The sequence below is a fragment of the Mus caroli genome, unplaced genomic scaffold (genome assembly GCF_978045245.1).
Source record: "Mus caroli unplaced genomic scaffold, Mus_caroli_1 scaffold_20, whole genome shotgun sequence".
Classification (NCBI taxonomy): domain Eukaryota; kingdom Metazoa; phylum Chordata; class Mammalia; order Rodentia; family Muridae; genus Mus; species Mus caroli.
The window spans coordinates 4696056-4714857 of record NW_028227275.1 but is presented as its reverse complement, the minus strand read 5'-3'; the positions used below and the strand labels follow the sequence as shown (position 1 = coordinate 4714857).

Genomic DNA, 18802 nt, shown 5'->3' with positions numbered 1-18802 from the left:
GTAAGACAAATTTATATATATATATATATATATACACACACACACACATACACACATACATACAAATATATATATATACATACACACACATACACACACATAAACTTAATGAAACATTTTTGTGCAAATTTATTTTTATAAATATATTTCGTGACTTAAAGAATTAAAGAGGACGTGGGGGTTTTTTGTTGTTGTTTCTTTGTGTGTTATAGTCTTGGGAAATTTCTAGACACTTAAATATGCTGATATACTCTTGTAAAGTTAGGGAGTGCACTTATCTGGTCACTAAGCCCTATTTTATGTGAACTTTGTTAACATGACTGTGTGTAGGTTACAGAAAAATGGTGTGGTTTTAATTACTGAGCTCTTAAAAGTAGGTTCTTCTGAATAATTTTTTAAATTTAACTTATTCTTTTTTTCCTTCATGAGGTAGTATGTGGGTAATTCACTCCTTCCTACTACCAGGAAATGAGAGGGACAGATTGAATATGTACATGGAAAGTCCTCTCTAACCAGCCTTCTATGACACTGTGTTCAGATACTCAGTATGTTCTGTTGGAATTAGTCACATATTGAAAGCAAAAGTAACAGGCATTGAATAAAAGATGTACTGAACTTCTTATAGATAGACCTGGAAGCTGAGAAGGTGACCACTGTGGCCGGTGTCGGTGTTCAAGGGACAGATACGGAAGGGGGTGAGGAGGGAGACAAGCAGCCCATCAGCTCCCCGTGGGACGTTGCGCTTGGGACCTCAGGTACGGAGCTGAACAGCAAAGGCCAGCACATGTACTGATGAAAATGAGGTCTTTAAAACGTTCTTTTCTGCTGAGCAGTGGTGTGGTGGCACATGCCTTTAATCCCACTCCAAAGTCAAAGGCTGGCAGATTTTTGGGTTTGAGGTCAGCCTGGTCTACAAAGCGAGTTCCAGGACTGCCAGAGCTACACAGAGAAACCTTTCTGTTTCAAAAAAAAAAAAAAAAAACCCAAACAACAACAACAAAAAACCAAAGCAAAGCAAAAAAACAAAACAAAACAAAACAAAAAACAAACAAAATAAAAAAATCTTATCTAATTTTTTAATTACAAATAATCTTGAAATGTTTAATTATGTAGCTTGTTTTCTGTGTTTGTACTTATGGCTCAGAGTTTGCTCATTGTTTACAACAAAGGCAACCATAACAGATACAAATAGAATGCGTTCTATGCAACATTTCATTATACTTTACAAAGAAAGATAAAACTGTCTGGTTAGCTGGCTCACACACGGATCAGTACTCAGTGTGCACTCAACTCTAAACAATTTCTTTTGCCCTGCGTCTTCCAGTTGCTGTAGTTTTACACATGTGGTTTTAGAAACTACAAAGATTATTCATGAGTTAAGTAACACTTAATATCTTTCTTACTCTAGGTGAAAAAGAAACAGTTTTCACTCTTTAAAAAAAAATGTCCAAATATGGAAATAGGATAGCATTTGATTAATTAAATTAATTAATTAACTTTTGATTAATTAAAAAATATTAGCCAGGCGTGGTGGCGCACGCCTTTAATCCCAGCACTTGGGAGGCAGAGGCAGGGGGATTTCTGAGTTCGAGGCCAGCCTGGTCTACAGAGTGAGTTCCAGGACAGCCAGAACTACACAGAGAAACCCTGTCTCGAAAAACCAAAAAAAAAAAAAAAAAAAAAAAAAAAATATTACTGTAAAGAGTTAGGCAGATGCTGATAATAAATGAGACATGCTGTCTTTGTGCCATATTGCCCATGTGAACATACTAAAAGAAACACCAGTATTCTTATCATTGGTCCTCAATGCTGAGGTGGTTTTATCTGTATCTAATATCAGACATAAGAAAAGTAGAGTCCATGGGGACTAGAATTTGGAGCCGAGTGGTCCACCTGATCTTCGTGGTGTATTCTGTCGACTTCACATTGAGAATTCTTACTCTGCTGTGCTAGTGCTGTCTCAGAGAGAGGGGAAGCTACGCTTTATGTGTAGGATTCATGGGATCTAAGAACAAAAAAGAAACACAGGTCGGCCACACAGGCATAAGGTCAAAGTCAGGGGACAGGGATCTATACTTTACCCACCATGAGGCTGTGGAAAGTATGTGGATATAGATAAATACAGAGCCAGAATGTTCAACGTACAGCATTTGTATCAAAATTTGCTTGGCTTAAAGTTACAATGTACTTTATCCAGTTAGATAAACATAATGACCAAGGAATATTTAATGTTTCTTCCAGGCGCTTTCCCAGTTACTCCTCATGGTGTTGCTGGTTGTTTATCTTTGTGTCGAGAATACATCCATCTTACTCCCTAAGAGAAGTCCTAACTATTGACAAATACTGTTAAGTTCTAAGTCAGGCGATATGCCTTTGAAGAGATACATCTTTATTAACCCTAGTTTTCAAGTCCTGCTTTAACTCAGCTTATGTCTCTGCATTTAACCTAATTCTGTGACCATCTTGTTGTGGTTTGAATGAGAAGGTCTTCATAAAGTGGCACCTGAATGCTCAGTTGTTCCCTGTGGGTAGAACTGTTTGGGAAAGATTAGGAGGCGTGGCCTTATTGCAGGAGGTGCCAGTGGGGATAGGGCTTGAAGTTTCAAAAGCCCATGCCCTTCCCACTTTGCACTCACTCTGTCCCCCCACCCCTCTCTCTCTGACTCCTGCTTTTGAATCAGAAGTAAACCCTGAGTTACTGATTCAGCACCATGCCTGTCTGCCTCTGTTGTACCTGCTATGATAGCTGCGAACTTTAATCTTCTGGAACTGTAAGCAAGGCCCTCTCCCCCTCAATAAATTCTCTCTTTATAAGTTACTGTGGTCATGGTGCCTCTTCACAGCAGTAGGAAAGTAAAACAGGCATGTCATCACTCCAGCAGATGGGCACGTACGTATTTGTGAGCTCAGAGGGTGTGCTATGAATGCCACTTGAAGGCCTGCTCTCGGTGGTCATGCTGTCTCTAGAGTTATCTGGGAGCTAAGCTGGGTGTCTGTAAGTCTTTGCTATGTAGACTTTATAAAATGGCTATAAACTGGGCAGTGGTGTTTCACACCTTTAATCCCAGCACTTGGGAGGCAGAGGCAGGTGGGTTTCTCAGTTCAAGGCCAGCCTGGTCTACACCGTGAGTTCCAGGACAACCAGGGCTACACAGAGAAACCCTGTCTCGAAAAAACAAAAACAAACAAAAAATTTTTTTTAAAAAATGGCTATAAAGTACTGAGTAGCCCCAGAAATTTTATTTAGCATTAGGGACAATTGTTTGGATTTTTATAAGACTTTCAAAGTGATAAGTAACCCAAAACATCTTCGTAACTAAAGCTTTGAATTACTTTAGAGTCCTAACCGATATTAGTGTATAATTCTTTGACAACTGGATCATAGGATTAGATTAATTATTCTTACTAAATTCTTATGTGCTTGATGCCACTTAAAATATCTCTACTGAAAAATATATATAGTATTTACATTTACATGTACATATTTATTTCATGTTACTTATAAAGTCAAACTACAGCCCCATTTGGAGACTTTTTGATGCTTGAGTTTTTTACTTACAAATGACATCTGACTGTGTACTAGAGAATTTTTTTTTTTTTTTTTTTTTTTTTGTAATCTGAATAGCTATAGTGTTTTCCTAAAGACCAGGTTGTTTATGTTTTTTTTCAGATTTCATTTAGGCTCTGGACTGGATTTTGACTATGATTTCTATTCGTGTTGTTAGATTGATCCCTATGGGATTTAGAGACAAATTTATCTTCAACAAAGTGTGATGTCACATGACCTATTTTGTACTATTAGGGCACTCACACCTTTCTTTTGTAATCTTACTGGTCTTTAACTTTCTTATTCTAAGTTTTATGTCATTAAGATTGATCATTTGTGAAACTGAAGTAGATGGAATTTAATAGACTTCCTCTTTGCAGAGCCAATTGAGCCTAATTGTAGATCTCGCCCAGTGGTTCTCAACCTTCCTAACGCTGCAGCCCTTCAACACAGTTCCCTAGCCATAGAATTATTTCATTGCTACTGTAATTTTGCTATTGTTATGAATCTTAATGAAATATCAGATTTGCAGGATATAGGATATGTAACCCCAAAGGGTTCACAGCCCACAAGTTGAGAACTGCTGATCTAGTAGATAGTCCAAAAAAAAATATGATGACTTATAAAATATCCATAAGTATTTTAAGAAATATAACTGTAAATTTCAAAGTCAGTTTCTCTTTGTTGTTGTTGAGTTTGAAGACCCAGTTTCACCGGGTATTTACATGTAGCCTAGGCTACCACAGCACGGGGTGCCTGTGTTTGTAGCTGTGTACCGCCACTCCCAGCTAGCCAGGCTCCCAGTGCAAAAATAGGGCTTTTTCTTCAAGCGGTTTCTATTTTTTTTTTTTCACCACCTCAGATAAATGATTTTTTATTTTCTCAAAGCATGTGGAGAATTTTTTAATACATGTAAAGAAATAAATATGAAGACTGAAAATAATTATATTTTCCACACATCTAACAATTGACTTAGCTACTTGCCTTTATTATATGTTCTTTTAAAGTATTCTTCTACTCAGAGTAGGCACCATCTTTCATCCCATCTCAGTCCTGTGTGTATTTAAGTCATATGCTTATGTCACCGGCTCAAGCCGATGTTAGGGTGAATACTTGAAATTTTCAGCAGTCCGGGAAAGTGGTTCTTCTTAAGCTCTTGTTCTAAATTCTGTCATAATTCATGAAAGTGAGAAGGTAGGAAAAGATATGTTTTGTATTATCTTTAAATAGTAGATTCTGTCCAGTGTACATCAGTGGAACGCAGCTACCCAGAACTATAGGCAAGCATCAGGAGTGTACGAAAGGAACCTCTGTTGAGTGTTGTGTAGAAGTTAAGGTACATGAAGCATTGGAAGATGCATCCACACAGATTTAAACTTAGAAAGAAATGAAAAAGATAAAATTATACACTAGTGGCTTCTGAAAAGAGAAGGTGCATGCGATCATAGAGGCTCACTTAGAAGTCCTCGGCTGCGGCTGCGGCTGCGGCTGCGCACTTGTACATGCCTGTGCAGGTAGGGTTTAGTTACATTACTCTGTCACATGGAGAGGTGAGTAAAGCAAATGGCAGGTTACAGAGCCGATAACCGCTGAGTGTGTACTTGACCGAGAAGTTCAGCTTAGACTTAAGGGGCTGGAGAGGGTGGCTCAGCAGTTAAGAGCACTGGCTGTTCTGAGTTCAAATCCCAGCAATCACATGGTGTTTCATGACCCTCTATAAAAAAGATTTGGCCATGTAGGTATACATGCAGACAGCACTCATACAGAAGAAAAGAAATAGACTGAAAAATGCTTAGTTATCCTAAATATATTTATAATTTGTAAATAGGTGTATTTTTAAATACACCTGTACATTTGACTTAATTATACAATTGCTGCAATCAAGTAAAAATAATTAGCAAAATGGATTTTACAAAAGTAAATTTCATCTTATCACTTTAAATATGACAACTTCCCTGTGAGATAGTGGTTTCTATGATGGATTCATCTTTTACCAACTTCTTTTTACCGTGTTTCTAAAAGGTGTCTCTCTCCCCTCTTGATGCTGCTGATGCCAGACAACAGCCTGTAGAGTGTTTTATTGTGGAGGTCAGTGTCTGCCAGTCCTGAGTGCTTCAGACGACCCCTGGTTCAGAATGAGTCACAGAAAGGATGCTGTGCTTAAATCCTGTTACCCTTCCTTGACTCCGAGTCAGCATTTTCCTTAGATACAAACTCACTTTTCTTACATCACCTTCTTTTTTTTTTTTTTTAAGATTTATTTATTTGTTATATGTAAGTACACTGTAGCTGTCTTCAGACACTCCAGAAGAGGGAGTCAGATCTCATTACAGATGGTTGTGAGCCACCATGTGGCTGCTGGGATTTGAACTCAGGACCTCTGGAAGAGCAGTCAGTGCTCTTAACCGCTGAGCCATCTCTCCAGCCCCTCTTACACCACCTTTAATGGTTGGAATCCAGCATGAATGTGCTTAGCTGATAGTTTGTTGACAAAATATATTTTTTGCACTTATATGCTTAGATGTATCTATCACCTGACATCTATAAAATATCAGTAAATATTTTTGTTTTAAATGTAATCCAGTGATGCAGGAATGTTTAAAGGGATTTATGCATTGTAGCCTGTGTACTTTTATTTTGAAAAACAGCTGTATTTTTTTTTTTTTTTTTTTTTTTTTTTTTTTTTTTGGTTTTTTGAGACAGGGTTTCTCTGTGTAGTCGTGGCTGTCCTGGAACTCACTCTGTAGCCCAGGCTGGCCTCGAACTCAGAAATCCGCCTGCCTCTGCCTCCCGAGTGCTGGGATTAAAGGCGTGCGCCACCACGCCCAGCTCTAGCTGTATTTTTATATCTAAAATTTGATAGAAGATTCTTTTTATATAATAACATTATTGAAGTTATTTATATAATATACTCTGATGATGCTTTCCCTCCCCCAGCTTCTCCTGGGTCCTCCTCAGCACCCCAGCTCCACTCCCTTTCTCTTTCCTTCTCTTTAAAAACACAAACAGGCAAACAACACACACACAAAATCATATTAATAACCCACAAAATCAGAAATCATATTATATAAACAAAAGACTAATAAGACCAAAGGAGAAAAAAATCCCAAACAAAGCAAATGAGGCATAAGAAGTCAATGAAGTTGTTTTGTGTTGGGCATCTGCTGCAGTGCATGGCGCCCACCCTCAAGTGTGGTTTGCATATCCATGAGACTCCATTGGAAAAAACTCCTTAGCTTCCTTAGCAAGGCTCAGTTGCCAATGGCTTCTTAGCTATGGCTGGGAGCTCCATGTCTGCTTCCCCCTCAGTGCTGGGCCCCATCTGGTTTGAACCTGTACAGGTCCTGTTCTGCACTGTCCCTGTGCGTTCCTATGTGCATCAGTCCTGTTGTGTCTAGAGGACAGTGTTCCGTGGAGTCACACATCCCTCCATCCCTCCGCTCTGGCTCTTACAATTTACCTTCTCCGAAGCAGAAATCCCTGAGGGCTGAAGGCCTGAAGGGAGGGTCTCATGAAGAATTTCATTCAGGACGGAGTGCTCCAAAGTCTCTTACTCTTTGCATATTGTTGTGGTGCTCTGTGTTAGTTCCCATCGATTGCAGGAGGAGGCTTCTCTGTCAGAATATTTTTAAACTATCTTGTTTCAAGTTAATGAGGTAAAATTTAGAAGCAGCAAATTTTATTCTCGCTACATAGATGTGTGTTTTAATCAGTGTGTACAATCATGTAACTATGACCACAGTCAGGGTCACCCCAGGAAGTTTCCTGTGGGTCTTTGTCAGTCTCTCCATGTCACCACACACACTCTAGCCACTGGCAGCAACAGTTCCCTCTTCCTCTGACCAGCTCTTTGTGCCTAACTTCTTCCCCTGAGGCTGGTGCTTTCACGATCCCTGTTGGAGTTTGCTGTCTCTCCTTGACCAGGTGGAGCTCATCTCAGTTCATTCAGTGTCTCTAGTTGCTAAAAGTTGTAAATACAGTACCTCTTCCACTAACATTTCTGGTTTCTGTTTGTGGTAATAATTCACTCGCTTCTCTTGGGTAAATGCCTAGGGATGAAGCTGACTGCCATGTTTCTCCAGTCCCAGCATGTGCTTGAAATCATTGTTCTGCCATAGGCTTGGTTCACATTTCTTTTAAACCAGTTGTCTTAGTTTGGGTTTTACTACTGTGTAGAGACACCATGATCAAAGCAACTCTTACAAGGGACAGCATTTAATTGGGGCTGTCTTATAGTTTTAGGGGTTGAGTCCATTATCATCATGGCAGGAAGTATGGCAGTGTGCAGGCAGACATGATGCTGCATCTTGATCCACAGGCAGTCCAAAGGAAACTGGCTTCTCAGTACTGGGCAGAGCTTGAGCTCTCGGAGAGGCCCTCAAAGCTCGCCCACACAGTGACGTACTTCCTCCAGCAAGGGCACACCTCCCAGTAGTGCCACTCCCTGGCCGAGCATATTAAACCACAACACCAGCTATGCTGATTTCTTGCCTTTTTCTGAGCTGGGAATATGTTTGAACCTTCCTTTCAGAAGACACGTTGACTTCACAGGTAACCTTGGATTGACACCTGGTTTCTGAGCGGTTTGCTCACGTTGCTTTTGATCTTTTATATGTAAAGTATGCTTTTTCTATGGTTGCTTTCAAGCCTTTCTTTGCGGTTGGTTTCAGCCTTATGGCTGTTAATCCTGAGTCACCCCACCTGGACGGACGGACTGCTGTGGTTTCATGTCTTCTTTGTTCTGTAGTTGGGTGTCCCTCATTGTTTTCAGGGATTCCTTTGGCATCTCCTCTCATCCTTACTTTTTGTTCCTGTCTTTCTGGACCTCCAGATACTGAGTTCCCCTTCCTCAGTGTTTGTCCCAGAGCCTTGGCACATTTCCCTCCTTGCCTTGGCTTCCCTTTCCTTGTTGCAGTAACTCCTCTTGATCTGCCTGCAGGCTCACAGATTCTTGCCTTGACTGAGTCTGTCAGCTGATGACCCTGTTTTGAAGGATTCTTCATTTTCAGTATCAAGCCGGGTGGAAGTGGGCCTAGACTCGCTGGCTCTGTGGCTAGACTGTCTCCACCCACCAGCCACCCAAGTCATGTCACAGAGACTTTAGTAGTCATGAAAGCTTTAGTAGGTCTTAGCTGGCTACCTCTCAGCTAGCTTGTATAATTGAAATTATCCTGCTTATATTAATCTGCATTCTGCCACGTGGCCTGTTACCTCTCCTTCAGTCTCAGCACCTCTGCCTTTGTCCGTGTCTGGCTGGCAAATGCCCTGTGCTGATTCTTTCCCAGAGTTCCTATCTCTGCCCAGAATGCCTACCCATCCTCTCCTACTTAGCTATTGGCTGTTCAACTCTTTACTAAACCAATCAGAAGGTGTCTTAAGTAGGAGAGGAAAGACAGAGAAAGAGAGAGAGAGAGAGAGAGAGAGAGAGAGAAAGAGAGAGAGGGAGAGAGAGAGTGTGTGTGTGTGTGTGTGAGTGAGTGTGTATTGCTTTTGTTCCACAAGGTAGGACCTTCATATGGTGCTGTATAGAGGTAATGGTAGGTCTTTTATCTCATTTCTGTTGGCAGGAGCATGTTATGTTTATACTGTTTCATCATTAAATATGATGGTTGCTATCAATTACCTTGAAAGTGTTGCTTATCAAATTCATAAATAGGTTATCTGTGGGTCTTAGTTTGCTCAGTTCTTATGATTAGAAACATTAAGAGGCCCTGAAAGGCTGCATTTTCATATGTAACTCAAGAATTCTCAGCTCTGTTAGACTCCAAGTCCAACCCCATTGTAAATTATCTGAAAAACCAAAGTAAAATCTACAGAAATATAATCCAATTACACTTATATGTCTTTAAAATATGAAAAATAAATTGAAGTAATTAGTAATAAAATAAGGGTTCGTTCTGGGATGACCTTGGTACTGTCTCTCTCACGAGCAGAGCTGATTTTGGTGAGGTTTGCTCCCCTCGGTGGTGATTTTGGAGGATAATGGTACAGGTTTGCCATGCTGGGTAGGGAAGCGAGAGTCTGAACAGAGCTGCAAGCTGGGGGCTGCCAGTGAGAGTCCTAGGAGAAGGGGGAGGGAGCATTCTTGGTGTAGGAACTGAGAGCCTGCAGGTACTGTCTAGGATCCAGCACTCACCAGTACTGTGTGGTGCTTAGCTTCCCAAGCCTGGACTCGTCCCCTTGGCCATCTTTAAGGCTGGACAGTCAGCCTCACTTGGCAGGTGAAAAAACTGCAGCCAGGATTCAGGCCCTGAACTATTTGGCTCCTCAATCATAGAAAGGATGCTTTGAGTCCTCTTGTGTCAAAGGCCATCATCACACCAGGTGCTTAATTTAATTCCATTGAGAGCAAATTAGGAGAGCCTAGTAGTGGGCTTCAGACTGTAATTGTCTACAGTTCTCTGTGTATAAATGTGTCTAAACACATTATGGGATAAATACAGGCTTTGGAATATTGTGAGAGGGAAACATTCCAGACGTTGTAAAAGTAAGTACAACCCATTCTTGCCTTTGTTTATTTCGCTTACTGATGCTTTTCTGTTACTCTGTTGTTCATTTCCTTGGTTAATAATACCTTTATCTAATCAGGAACTTGAACTTATTCCCATGGTTTGATATGATCATCGTAGGTTGTTTCTGTTGTACTGGCATGTACTGGGTCCTAGACAGTACCTTTATAATCTTAGATTTGTGATGGTTTTAACACAAGTAAGCAGTTGTAAACATTGTGCATTGTGGATACTGTGTGTTGTAGTACAGTAGTAGTCAGTGCTTATTATCGAATTAACAAACGTGTGAGGGAGACATTGTGTCCTACTCTTTACCCTCAGTGCCATCTGCTCCAGGCTGTTGAGTTTGTAGATCTATTATGCTTGCCTAATGCAACATGCTCTAAAGGTAAGATCCAGATTCATGAAATAATGATCATGGCTGACATTTGAGTACTGCTGCCTGTAAGCAGTTCTCATCTGAATGTCATTATATCTGAAATAATGGAATATTTTATTAGCTTAGATGGCATAGTCATTTTAGCAGTCCCAGAGAGTAGCCCTAGAATAACTGATGAAGTGATGTGTGTTAAAAATTAATTGTGCAGGCCTTTTGATCTCCTTTTAAAGTGATAAAGCAGAGACTGGGTCCCCAGAGCGTGGGCAGCAGAGTCCCCTTTGGTAGCACTTACATCTGCAGGCACGGTTGTGTGAAGGAAGCACACTGAGGAACTTCCTGCTGCAGAGCAGTTGACAACACAGAGCGAGCGGATCAGCACACCATGACTGAGGCATTGTTGCTCTCAGCCTGGCTTGGGCCCAGACTTCAGTTCCTTCCTTTGCTGGCTAGTTGACCTGGCGTGCTGGCTTCCCTGTGCTTGGGCACTCATCTGGAGTGGGACTTGCTAACAGTACCTATCTCAGGGGCCTCTCCAGAGTCGGGAATGGGTTTTGGAAAGCGCTCAGAGATATAGTATCCTTGATAACTTGAGAACTGTCATCATTGTAGGTTGTTTCTGTTGTTACTAAATTAAAAGACATCTGAAACTTATTACTAATTAGGAACGAATACCCTTCTCATCACAAAATACTTGAAATTTTAAAAATTACAAATAAAATAACTCTGTAAGATAATGTCTTACCAGACTACTTTAGTTAAAATGTCTCAGTTATTTCAGAGTGCCTCCTAATTAAATTAAATATGTTAACAGAACAAATCTGAGGAGCAGAGCTTTTTCCCCTTATAATAAGTGTGACATCATTCGGATTTAGACAAAAATAAAATGGTAAAATTCATGGTAGTAAACAGCATATTATAATATACTGTACCCTTGGTCTGCTAAACTCCTTGAAGGATTTTAAACCAGGCCTGAGAGGTGGTTCATTTGCTAAAGGGCTTGAGGATCTGAACTCAGTCTTGAGCACCCACATAAAAAGCTCGGCCTGCCTCAGAGCCCTGGGGGACTGAGACGGAGGATCCTTGGGCTTTCCCAGTAGCCAGCCAGTCTAGCCAGATCAGTGAGCTCTAGGTACACAGAGAACTGTCTAGTAAGTACATAAAGCAGAGCCTGACTGAAGGAGACCCATTGACCTCCAGCCTCCACACACACATGTGCACACTCCTACAGACACAACCCCATAAGTATTAGAGGCTACTAGATAGTGCATTTGCAAATGACTGTTCTACTTTGTGTCTGAATAGCAAATCCCATGCCTTTGGTAATAAAAAGACACATTCCTTTAGCTTCTTTTTATTGTTGTTTTAACACAGGGTCTCTACTTTGTAACCCAGGCTGGCCTGGAACTTGCTATGTAGTCTTAACAGGCTTCCAACTTGGGCTTCTCCTGCCTCTGCCTCTGCCTCTCTGCCTCTCTCTGCCTCTGCCCCTCTGCCCCTCTGTCTCTCTGCCTCTCTCTCTGCCTCTCTGCCTCTCTGCCTCTGCAGTTCAGGAATGGGCTACCACACTCCTCTGAAATCTGCCTCTTAGCCTCTGGGACTACAGGAGTATGCTTCCACACTGCTCTTAAAAGCATCACTTCTTTTGTGGAAATTGCCAGAGTTTTCTTAGAGAATGTCAGCCCATTTTTGTGTCACATAAAAAAAATTTTTAATCGGTGTTTAAAAACATTGTTTCCAGAGATGCAGATTGACATACTGCTATTAAGAATGTGTGGATTTGGTTTAAGGAAATGGAAATGCTAATTGATTTAATTTTGTCATTGCACATTGTAAACATGTATTGAATTATCACCCTGTACTGCATTTAATTAAAAAAAAAAATATGACAGCTTTGGGTTCTCATGAAACTGTTGCAGGTGAGGAGGCAGGTTTCTAGTAACACATCTTCCCTGAGGAACCGTGTTCCGAAACAGATTTATAAAAACTAGTGTCATCTATGGATTTCAGTTCCTGAAAAGTCTCATAGTAACCAGATATGTATATAATACATGCTACTTATTTTCATAAAGGTTCAGAGGTCCAAAGAAATGACATCCTGTGGATTGCCATGGCAGGGACTCATCAGATATGGGCACTCCTCCTAGACTCTGGCACACTGCCAAAGAAAAGGTAAGTGGCTGTGTCCTGGGACAGCCGTCCTCCTCAGTCCCCAGCTTCCCGGCCCAGGTCACCGTGCCAGGGTGCACACGCTCAGCCACATGGCCCGACAGAAGCGTGGAGCAGGCTTCTTGCTCTCTCTGTGGCTTCACTGGGGAGCACTGGTCTGAGGAGGCAGCTGCTGTCAGGAGCTCTGCCAGCCCTTCTGGCAGAGATAGAGAGGAGGAGGTGAGTCCCTAGCTGGTTCTCAAAGCTGCTGCTCAGAGGTGACAGACGTCACTTCCACTTGTATTTCATCAGCCTTAGTTAAGCCTGTGGCTGCATCTAATTTCTAAGAGCCTGGGAGGAGCCATTCTTCTGAGTGCCTAGAGAGAGAAGCAGAAATGTTAGGTGGGGCTTTAATCCTTTACAACATAAACACAGTTCCTGTGTCTGCAGTCACTCCTTCAGGTGCTTCAGAGTACCGCATGGCAATCCTAGCTCTCCTTACTAGAAGCACAGGAGAGTGAGTGAGCCCCTTTACCTCTGTCATTTTCCATCATCGCATGTGTTTGTGTCACCTCGGGGATTGCTGTGTGATTGCTGTTAGGATAGCACTGGCACCGGGTGGGCACGTGAGGGTGGGGAGCAGTACTTCTCCTGACTCCCCCTCCTCCCTCAGCCTCAGGCAGGGCTAGCTGCACTCCCCTCTGCTCCTCTCTTCTCTGTCTCTTGGCTCATGCCTGAGTATAACTGTTTCTTCCTACTACACTACCTCTTAAAGAAATGAGCCTGGTTCCATTTACTCAGTGTACTCGGCCCTGTGCTGTATCTGGTAGGTAATCCAGTAAGAGCCTATATGTAGAATAAGCAAGTGACTGCGGAAGGCACTGAGCCAGGCCACTGGAGCTGCTCACTGGCTTGCCCATTTGCTTCTCACAAACCCAGGACCACTTGTTCAGGGTGGTACCGCCCAAAGTGGGCGGGGCCCTTTCATGTCAGTCATCAGTGACCACAAGTTTGTCCACAGGTCAGTCTGATGGAGGCATTCTCTGTTGATGTTCCTTCTTCTCAGATGACTCCAGTTTGTGTCAAGTTGACCAAAACACTGACCAGAACACAGTCAGAGACCACAAAGTTGTTATGTAGTCATAGGAAGTAGTAGTCAAAGCTGTTAGGAAGTCATGCAAGCTTACAAGCTCACAATTATCTTTTGTTGGTTGCTTTTAGCTTTTTATGCAGTGTTTCTCTGTGTAGCTCTGGCTATCCTAGAATTCACTCTGTACTCTAGACTAGCGTCAAACTCAGATCCACCTGCCTCTACCTCCTGAGTGCTGGTGAAAGTGTGCACCATCACCGCCCAGCCCACTGCACTCATCTTTATTTGTAGAAAGGGACAGCTGTCTAGCAAGTCCAAGACCTCAGGTGTCCAGGCACAGGTGTGGAACACAGCTGTGTAGTGGTTTATGACTGTCATGCATCTGAAACAGTGGTTCTCAATCTGTGGGTTGTGATCCCTTTGAGACCAAATGACCCTCTCATAGGGGTCACCTAAGACCATCAGAAAACACAGATATTTTCATTGTGATTTACCTTAGTAATAATTATAGTTATAAAATAACAACAAAAATAAGTATATGGTTGGGAGTCACCATAACGTGAAGAACTGTATTCAAGGGTCGCAGCATTAGGGAGGTTGAGGACCACTGATGTAAAATGTTTGTTGGTTCCTTTCACTAGGTACTGTGTTGGACACTAGGGATGCAGTTAGATGACCTCTGTGTTAGAAGTAGAAGGAAGACATACATGCCCGTCCTCAGAAGAATCAGATTAGCAGACAGTGACATAGAGAGCGCCTGTGTCAGCAGCATCTCTGTGCTCCTTCATGCTGAGCTCCTTAGCCAAGGGATTTGAAGTGTCATGGAGGACTTCTGTAGAGAGGTCTTCCAAGCCGAGCTGTTTTATAGAAGACATAGACATTTTAAACGACCAAAACTAGATACTCTCTTTATTAGTAGTTCTCTTCTAGAACCTGATATTGTAAATGAATAAAATGAATGAAGTTAAAATGAAAATAAAATCATCTCATTATTATTTCATAATCTGATCATTATTGTAGTAACATCAGGGATTTCTTACCGGGTATTAGAAAGTGATTTCAGTAGTTGGTTATTATGCTAAAGAGAGGGCCCCCTACTTAGTAGTTCACCAAGAGAGTGCCTGGACAGCTGCAGCAGTGGGCAGGCAGTCCGTCACTGGTTCTGTGGATCTGTGTAACTGCTGTCATAGTCAAGTTGGTTATTTACGCCCCCTTAGTGACTCATGAACTCACCTATGAACTTGTCTTTCAGTGACCTAAAAAAAGGAACCTGCATTCGTTTTGCTGGAAGTGGAAATGAAGAGAACCGAAACAACGCATATCCTCACAAGGCAGGCTTTGCCCAGCCGTCAGGCCTTGCTCTTGCCTCAGAAGAGCCCTGGAGCTGCCTCTTTGTGGCCGACAGCGAGAGCAGCACCGTGCGGACCGTCTCGCTGAGAGATGGAGCTGTGAAGCACCTCGTAGGCGGAGAGCGAGACCCCATGGTAAAGAAGCTGCCGTGTGCTGTGCGCACATCCCTGAGTGAGCCATCCATGGAGTGCAGGGATTCATTTCTGGCCTGTCTGTAATAACATGCAGTCAAAGCAGAGAGAGCATGGCTATAAAGAAATACAGAGCTGGGCGGTGGTGGCTCACGCCTTTAATCCCAGCTCTTGGGAGGCAGAGGCAGGCGGATATCTGAGTTCAAGGCCAGCCAGGTCTACAGAGGGAGTTCCAGGACAGCCAGGGCTATACAGAGAAATACAAGTAAAGCCCTCCCTCTGAGAAAGGCGCCCACCTGACTACACACAAGCATTCAGGGGATGGGAAGAGAGCGATTGCACCGGGTTTGTGGCAGTGGGTTAGCAGGAGAACTGCACTAGATGTGAGCCTACTGTGGGCGAGACAGCATGGCAGCCAGTAGAGTGCAGAGTGAGCCTACTGTGTTCCCCGTTCTCTATCGCACGCCCACACTACTGGGAAAAGTCAGAGCTTCCCAGCTTTAGAAACACTGGAATCTTAGTTTTCACTTTTACCTCCTAACAAAGCACTGAAAAATTTAATAACTGCTGTTTCTTTCTCTTTAAAAAAAAATAAAAGAATTTATTTGCTTTTGGTGATGTTGATGGAGCAGGCATCAATGCGAAGCTTCAGCATCCACTTGGGGTTGCATGGGACGAGGAGAGGCAAGTGCTCTACGTGGCCGACTCCTACAATCACAAGGTGAGTCGGCTGAAGGCCCATGTGTCTCAGACCAGCACCACTCTAGATACAGAAAGCAGCTGCACCCTCGGCGCTACAGCCCTTGGTGCTGCACAGCTTCTTCTGTACTCTTCTTGCTGTAGCCTTACGGTGTCTGAACTGAGGGAAATGTTAAGCTAATTCCAGGGGTGACCTAAATGTATGAATTGTGACCCATCAAAGGTGCTTAAGTAACAATGGCAGGAAAAGGGGGCCTTTTAGGGGGAGCGTGGACCAGCTGTTGGAGTTTCGTTCTGTTGCTGTAGTAAAACTGACCAAAAGCAGCTTAGCAAGGATTTTCTTGGCTCATACTTCAAGCCAAGTAAATCCTTCATTGAGGAAAGTCAGGGCAGAAACTTGAAGGCAGGCCTGCTTGCTGGCTTGCTCATAGCCCAGGCTTAGCCAGCTTTCTTATGTCACCAGACCCTTCTGCTACCCATGGGTGCTACCCACAGCGGGGCAAGCCTCCCCAGATGAACTAACAGGACAGTCCCTCACAGACATGTCCACTGGCAGTCTGGCCTGGGCAGTCCTGTCTTCTCTATAACTGCAGGCTGTGTCAGGTTGAGAGTTGAAAGCTGACGAGGGCCAGCACGTGAGGGGTTTGAGTTGTTGCAGTTGTAGTGGCAAAGAGCAGATATGTCCCTGTTCAGACCATCGCCATGTCTGGCTGGCTGTTTCCACTCTTACTGTAGAGTTCTGTGCACTGTGATGAGCAACCACGAGCTTAATGTGCTTGAGACATAACCAGCAGGGCTTACAGTTAACAAAAGAAACAGTCCTTAGTCAGTGCTCTCAAGAAGTCGGCAGAACTGCGGGCATGTGTTCCACAAGGGGAAAAAAGCTATTTTTAGTTCCAGGAAAAAAAAAATAGAAATGGATTTACAACAAAACACAGTATTGCTAAGATTTTAAAATCTGAATGAAATTTCTGATGAAATGGTGTAAATGAATCAAATACTGAGATTTTTAGGAAAATTTGGAACTAGCTGCTGTTCTAACACTTAATTGAGAATATTAATGGCAGTTGGAGTCCTCTGGTTGCCCTGGCACTGCTGTAAACAGGAATGACTGCAGGGGAAATGTTTGTTCTTTTTTCCTTTAGATTAAAGTTGTGGATCCAAAAACAAAAGGCTGTACAACGTTAGCAGGGACTGGGGACGCCAGTGATGCCAGTTCCAGTTTTGCGGAGTCAGCCTTTAATGAGCCCGGAGGCTTGTGTATCGGTGAGAGTGGTCGGCTGTTATATGTAGCAGACACTAATAATCACCAAATTAAAGTGATGGATTTAGAAGCAAGAACGGTTTCTGTGGTAAGTTATCCTAGAACATAGAGGATGTTCATGGGTTCAAGAACAATGCTGAGCCTTGACGCAGTTTTGTTTTGTCTGTCTCTGGTATTGCTTGGCACATGGAGAAAGGGAGTCGGAAGTGGGTACCCCTGTTGCATTCTGGGATAACTAGACCAGAAGGCTTGCCTTGAGGATCTCCTGTTAGTCTTAGAATATATGTTCCATCTGTCTTGAGCATTTGAGGAAAGTGCTGGGATTTGGAGAGAATTGGATGAACCTTTAATAAAAACAGAGACCTCGGGTCTGCTTTTAAATGTGCAGAAGTCATGATGCACACTGTATCTGTGTGCCACGGGGACTGGTTGTTTCAGTTGGTGATCCTAGATCGTTGTCTCCTGTCTGGTTCCTGTGGTTAATACAGCACCAAATTGTCTTCAAAAGCCCCAGCTCCCCAAACTCTGAAAATATGATGGGCTGCAGAAAACTTGGCCAAGTTCAAAACAGTTTTCAAGGAGAAAGTCTTTTGCCCACTATCTTTTAATGTATCTATCTACCTGGTACTGGGGTGTGTGGGGTGTGTGTGTGTGTGTGTCAGGGGCGGCTCTTTTTTTTTCTAAGTAGTGTTTGCAAAGTAATTATTTTAAAATCCACAGAATAGCATCAAAAAATGTTATCTATTGAATGGATTTCTCTTGACAGTGAAAGTTGTGACCCTGTATCCTAACCACTGTCCTTACATTCAAAGAGTTGCTTTAATTTCCTACTATTTACAAACCATGGGGCAGTTAATTTTCTCCTGAATCGTCAGGTGTCTGACTGCTCAGGCAGGCTGTTTGTCTGTACTTGGGGGAAATAGTCTTTAGACTAAATGGCAGCTGATGTCACTGATAGATCTAAGGCTAAGCTCCCTCGATTTTGGTCCTGAAAGTGCTCTGCTTTAACAGCATGTCCTCTGGCCTTCCAGCTCCCAGTCTGCAAGTCTGACAGTGCTGTGGTAGATGGCTCCTTCCCTAGAGAGAAACAGAAGACAGTGCCCAAGGTGCCGAAGTCTGCCCCACACATTGGCCTCCCCCCTGTGACGGTGCATCCGGGCCAGGCTCTGCAGCTCAGGCTCAAGCTCCAGCTCCCACCAGGAGCAAAGCTGACCGAAGGCGCGCCCAGCTGCTGGTTCCTGGAAGCTGAAGGTGTGAGCCCAGCGCTACAGAGAGAGAGTCGTGAATCGCTTGGGTTCAGGCTGATGGTTTCTGTTCACTGTGTATTTCTCTGTGTGTTTGGGCAGGGTTTGAGGGACCTGGTGTGAAGCGTGACTCTAGCTCTCGTCTGCTTTGATGTATTTGCTGTTCCCTCTTTCCTCACATCCTGGGGTTGTGTGGCCTGTGAGAGCCCCGGCAGCTCTGAGCAGCATAGCCTCTGGAAATGAGGCTTGCCTGCATGTGTGCCCCATTCTGTCTTCTTCACGTCGTGTCCAAAAAGAGCCACTTCCAGTTAAAGCCCCATCTGTGATCCCAGCACTCAGGAGACTGAGCTAGGAGAACCAGAATTTTGAGGCTAGCTTGAGCTACATAGTGATTTCCAGGCCATCTGTGTTACAGAGTGAAAGCCTGCCCAAAAAACCCCAAAT

General features: G+C 43.1%; 1 protein-coding gene across 3 annotated transcripts in view; it reads left to right on the top strand.

Annotated features, from left to right (window-relative positions):
* Positions 1 to 18802, top strand: part of Nhlrc2 (NHL repeat containing 2) — a 53699-nt gene that overhangs the window by 26806 nt on the left and 8091 nt on the right. For all 3 annotated transcript variants that reach the window (XM_021151653.3, XM_021151654.3, XM_029472364.2), the window contains exons 5-10: positions 626 to 755; positions 12505 to 12604; positions 14923 to 15154; positions 15750 to 15872; positions 16996 to 17202; positions 18146 to 18365. In XM_021151653.3, coding sequence (XP_021007312.1) covers positions 626 to 755; positions 12505 to 12604; positions 14923 to 15154; positions 15750 to 15872; positions 16996 to 17202; positions 18146 to 18365 — 1012 coding nt within the window. The remainder of the gene's footprint in view (positions 1 to 625; positions 756 to 12504; positions 12605 to 14922; positions 15155 to 15749; positions 15873 to 16995; positions 17203 to 18145; positions 18366 to 18802) is intronic.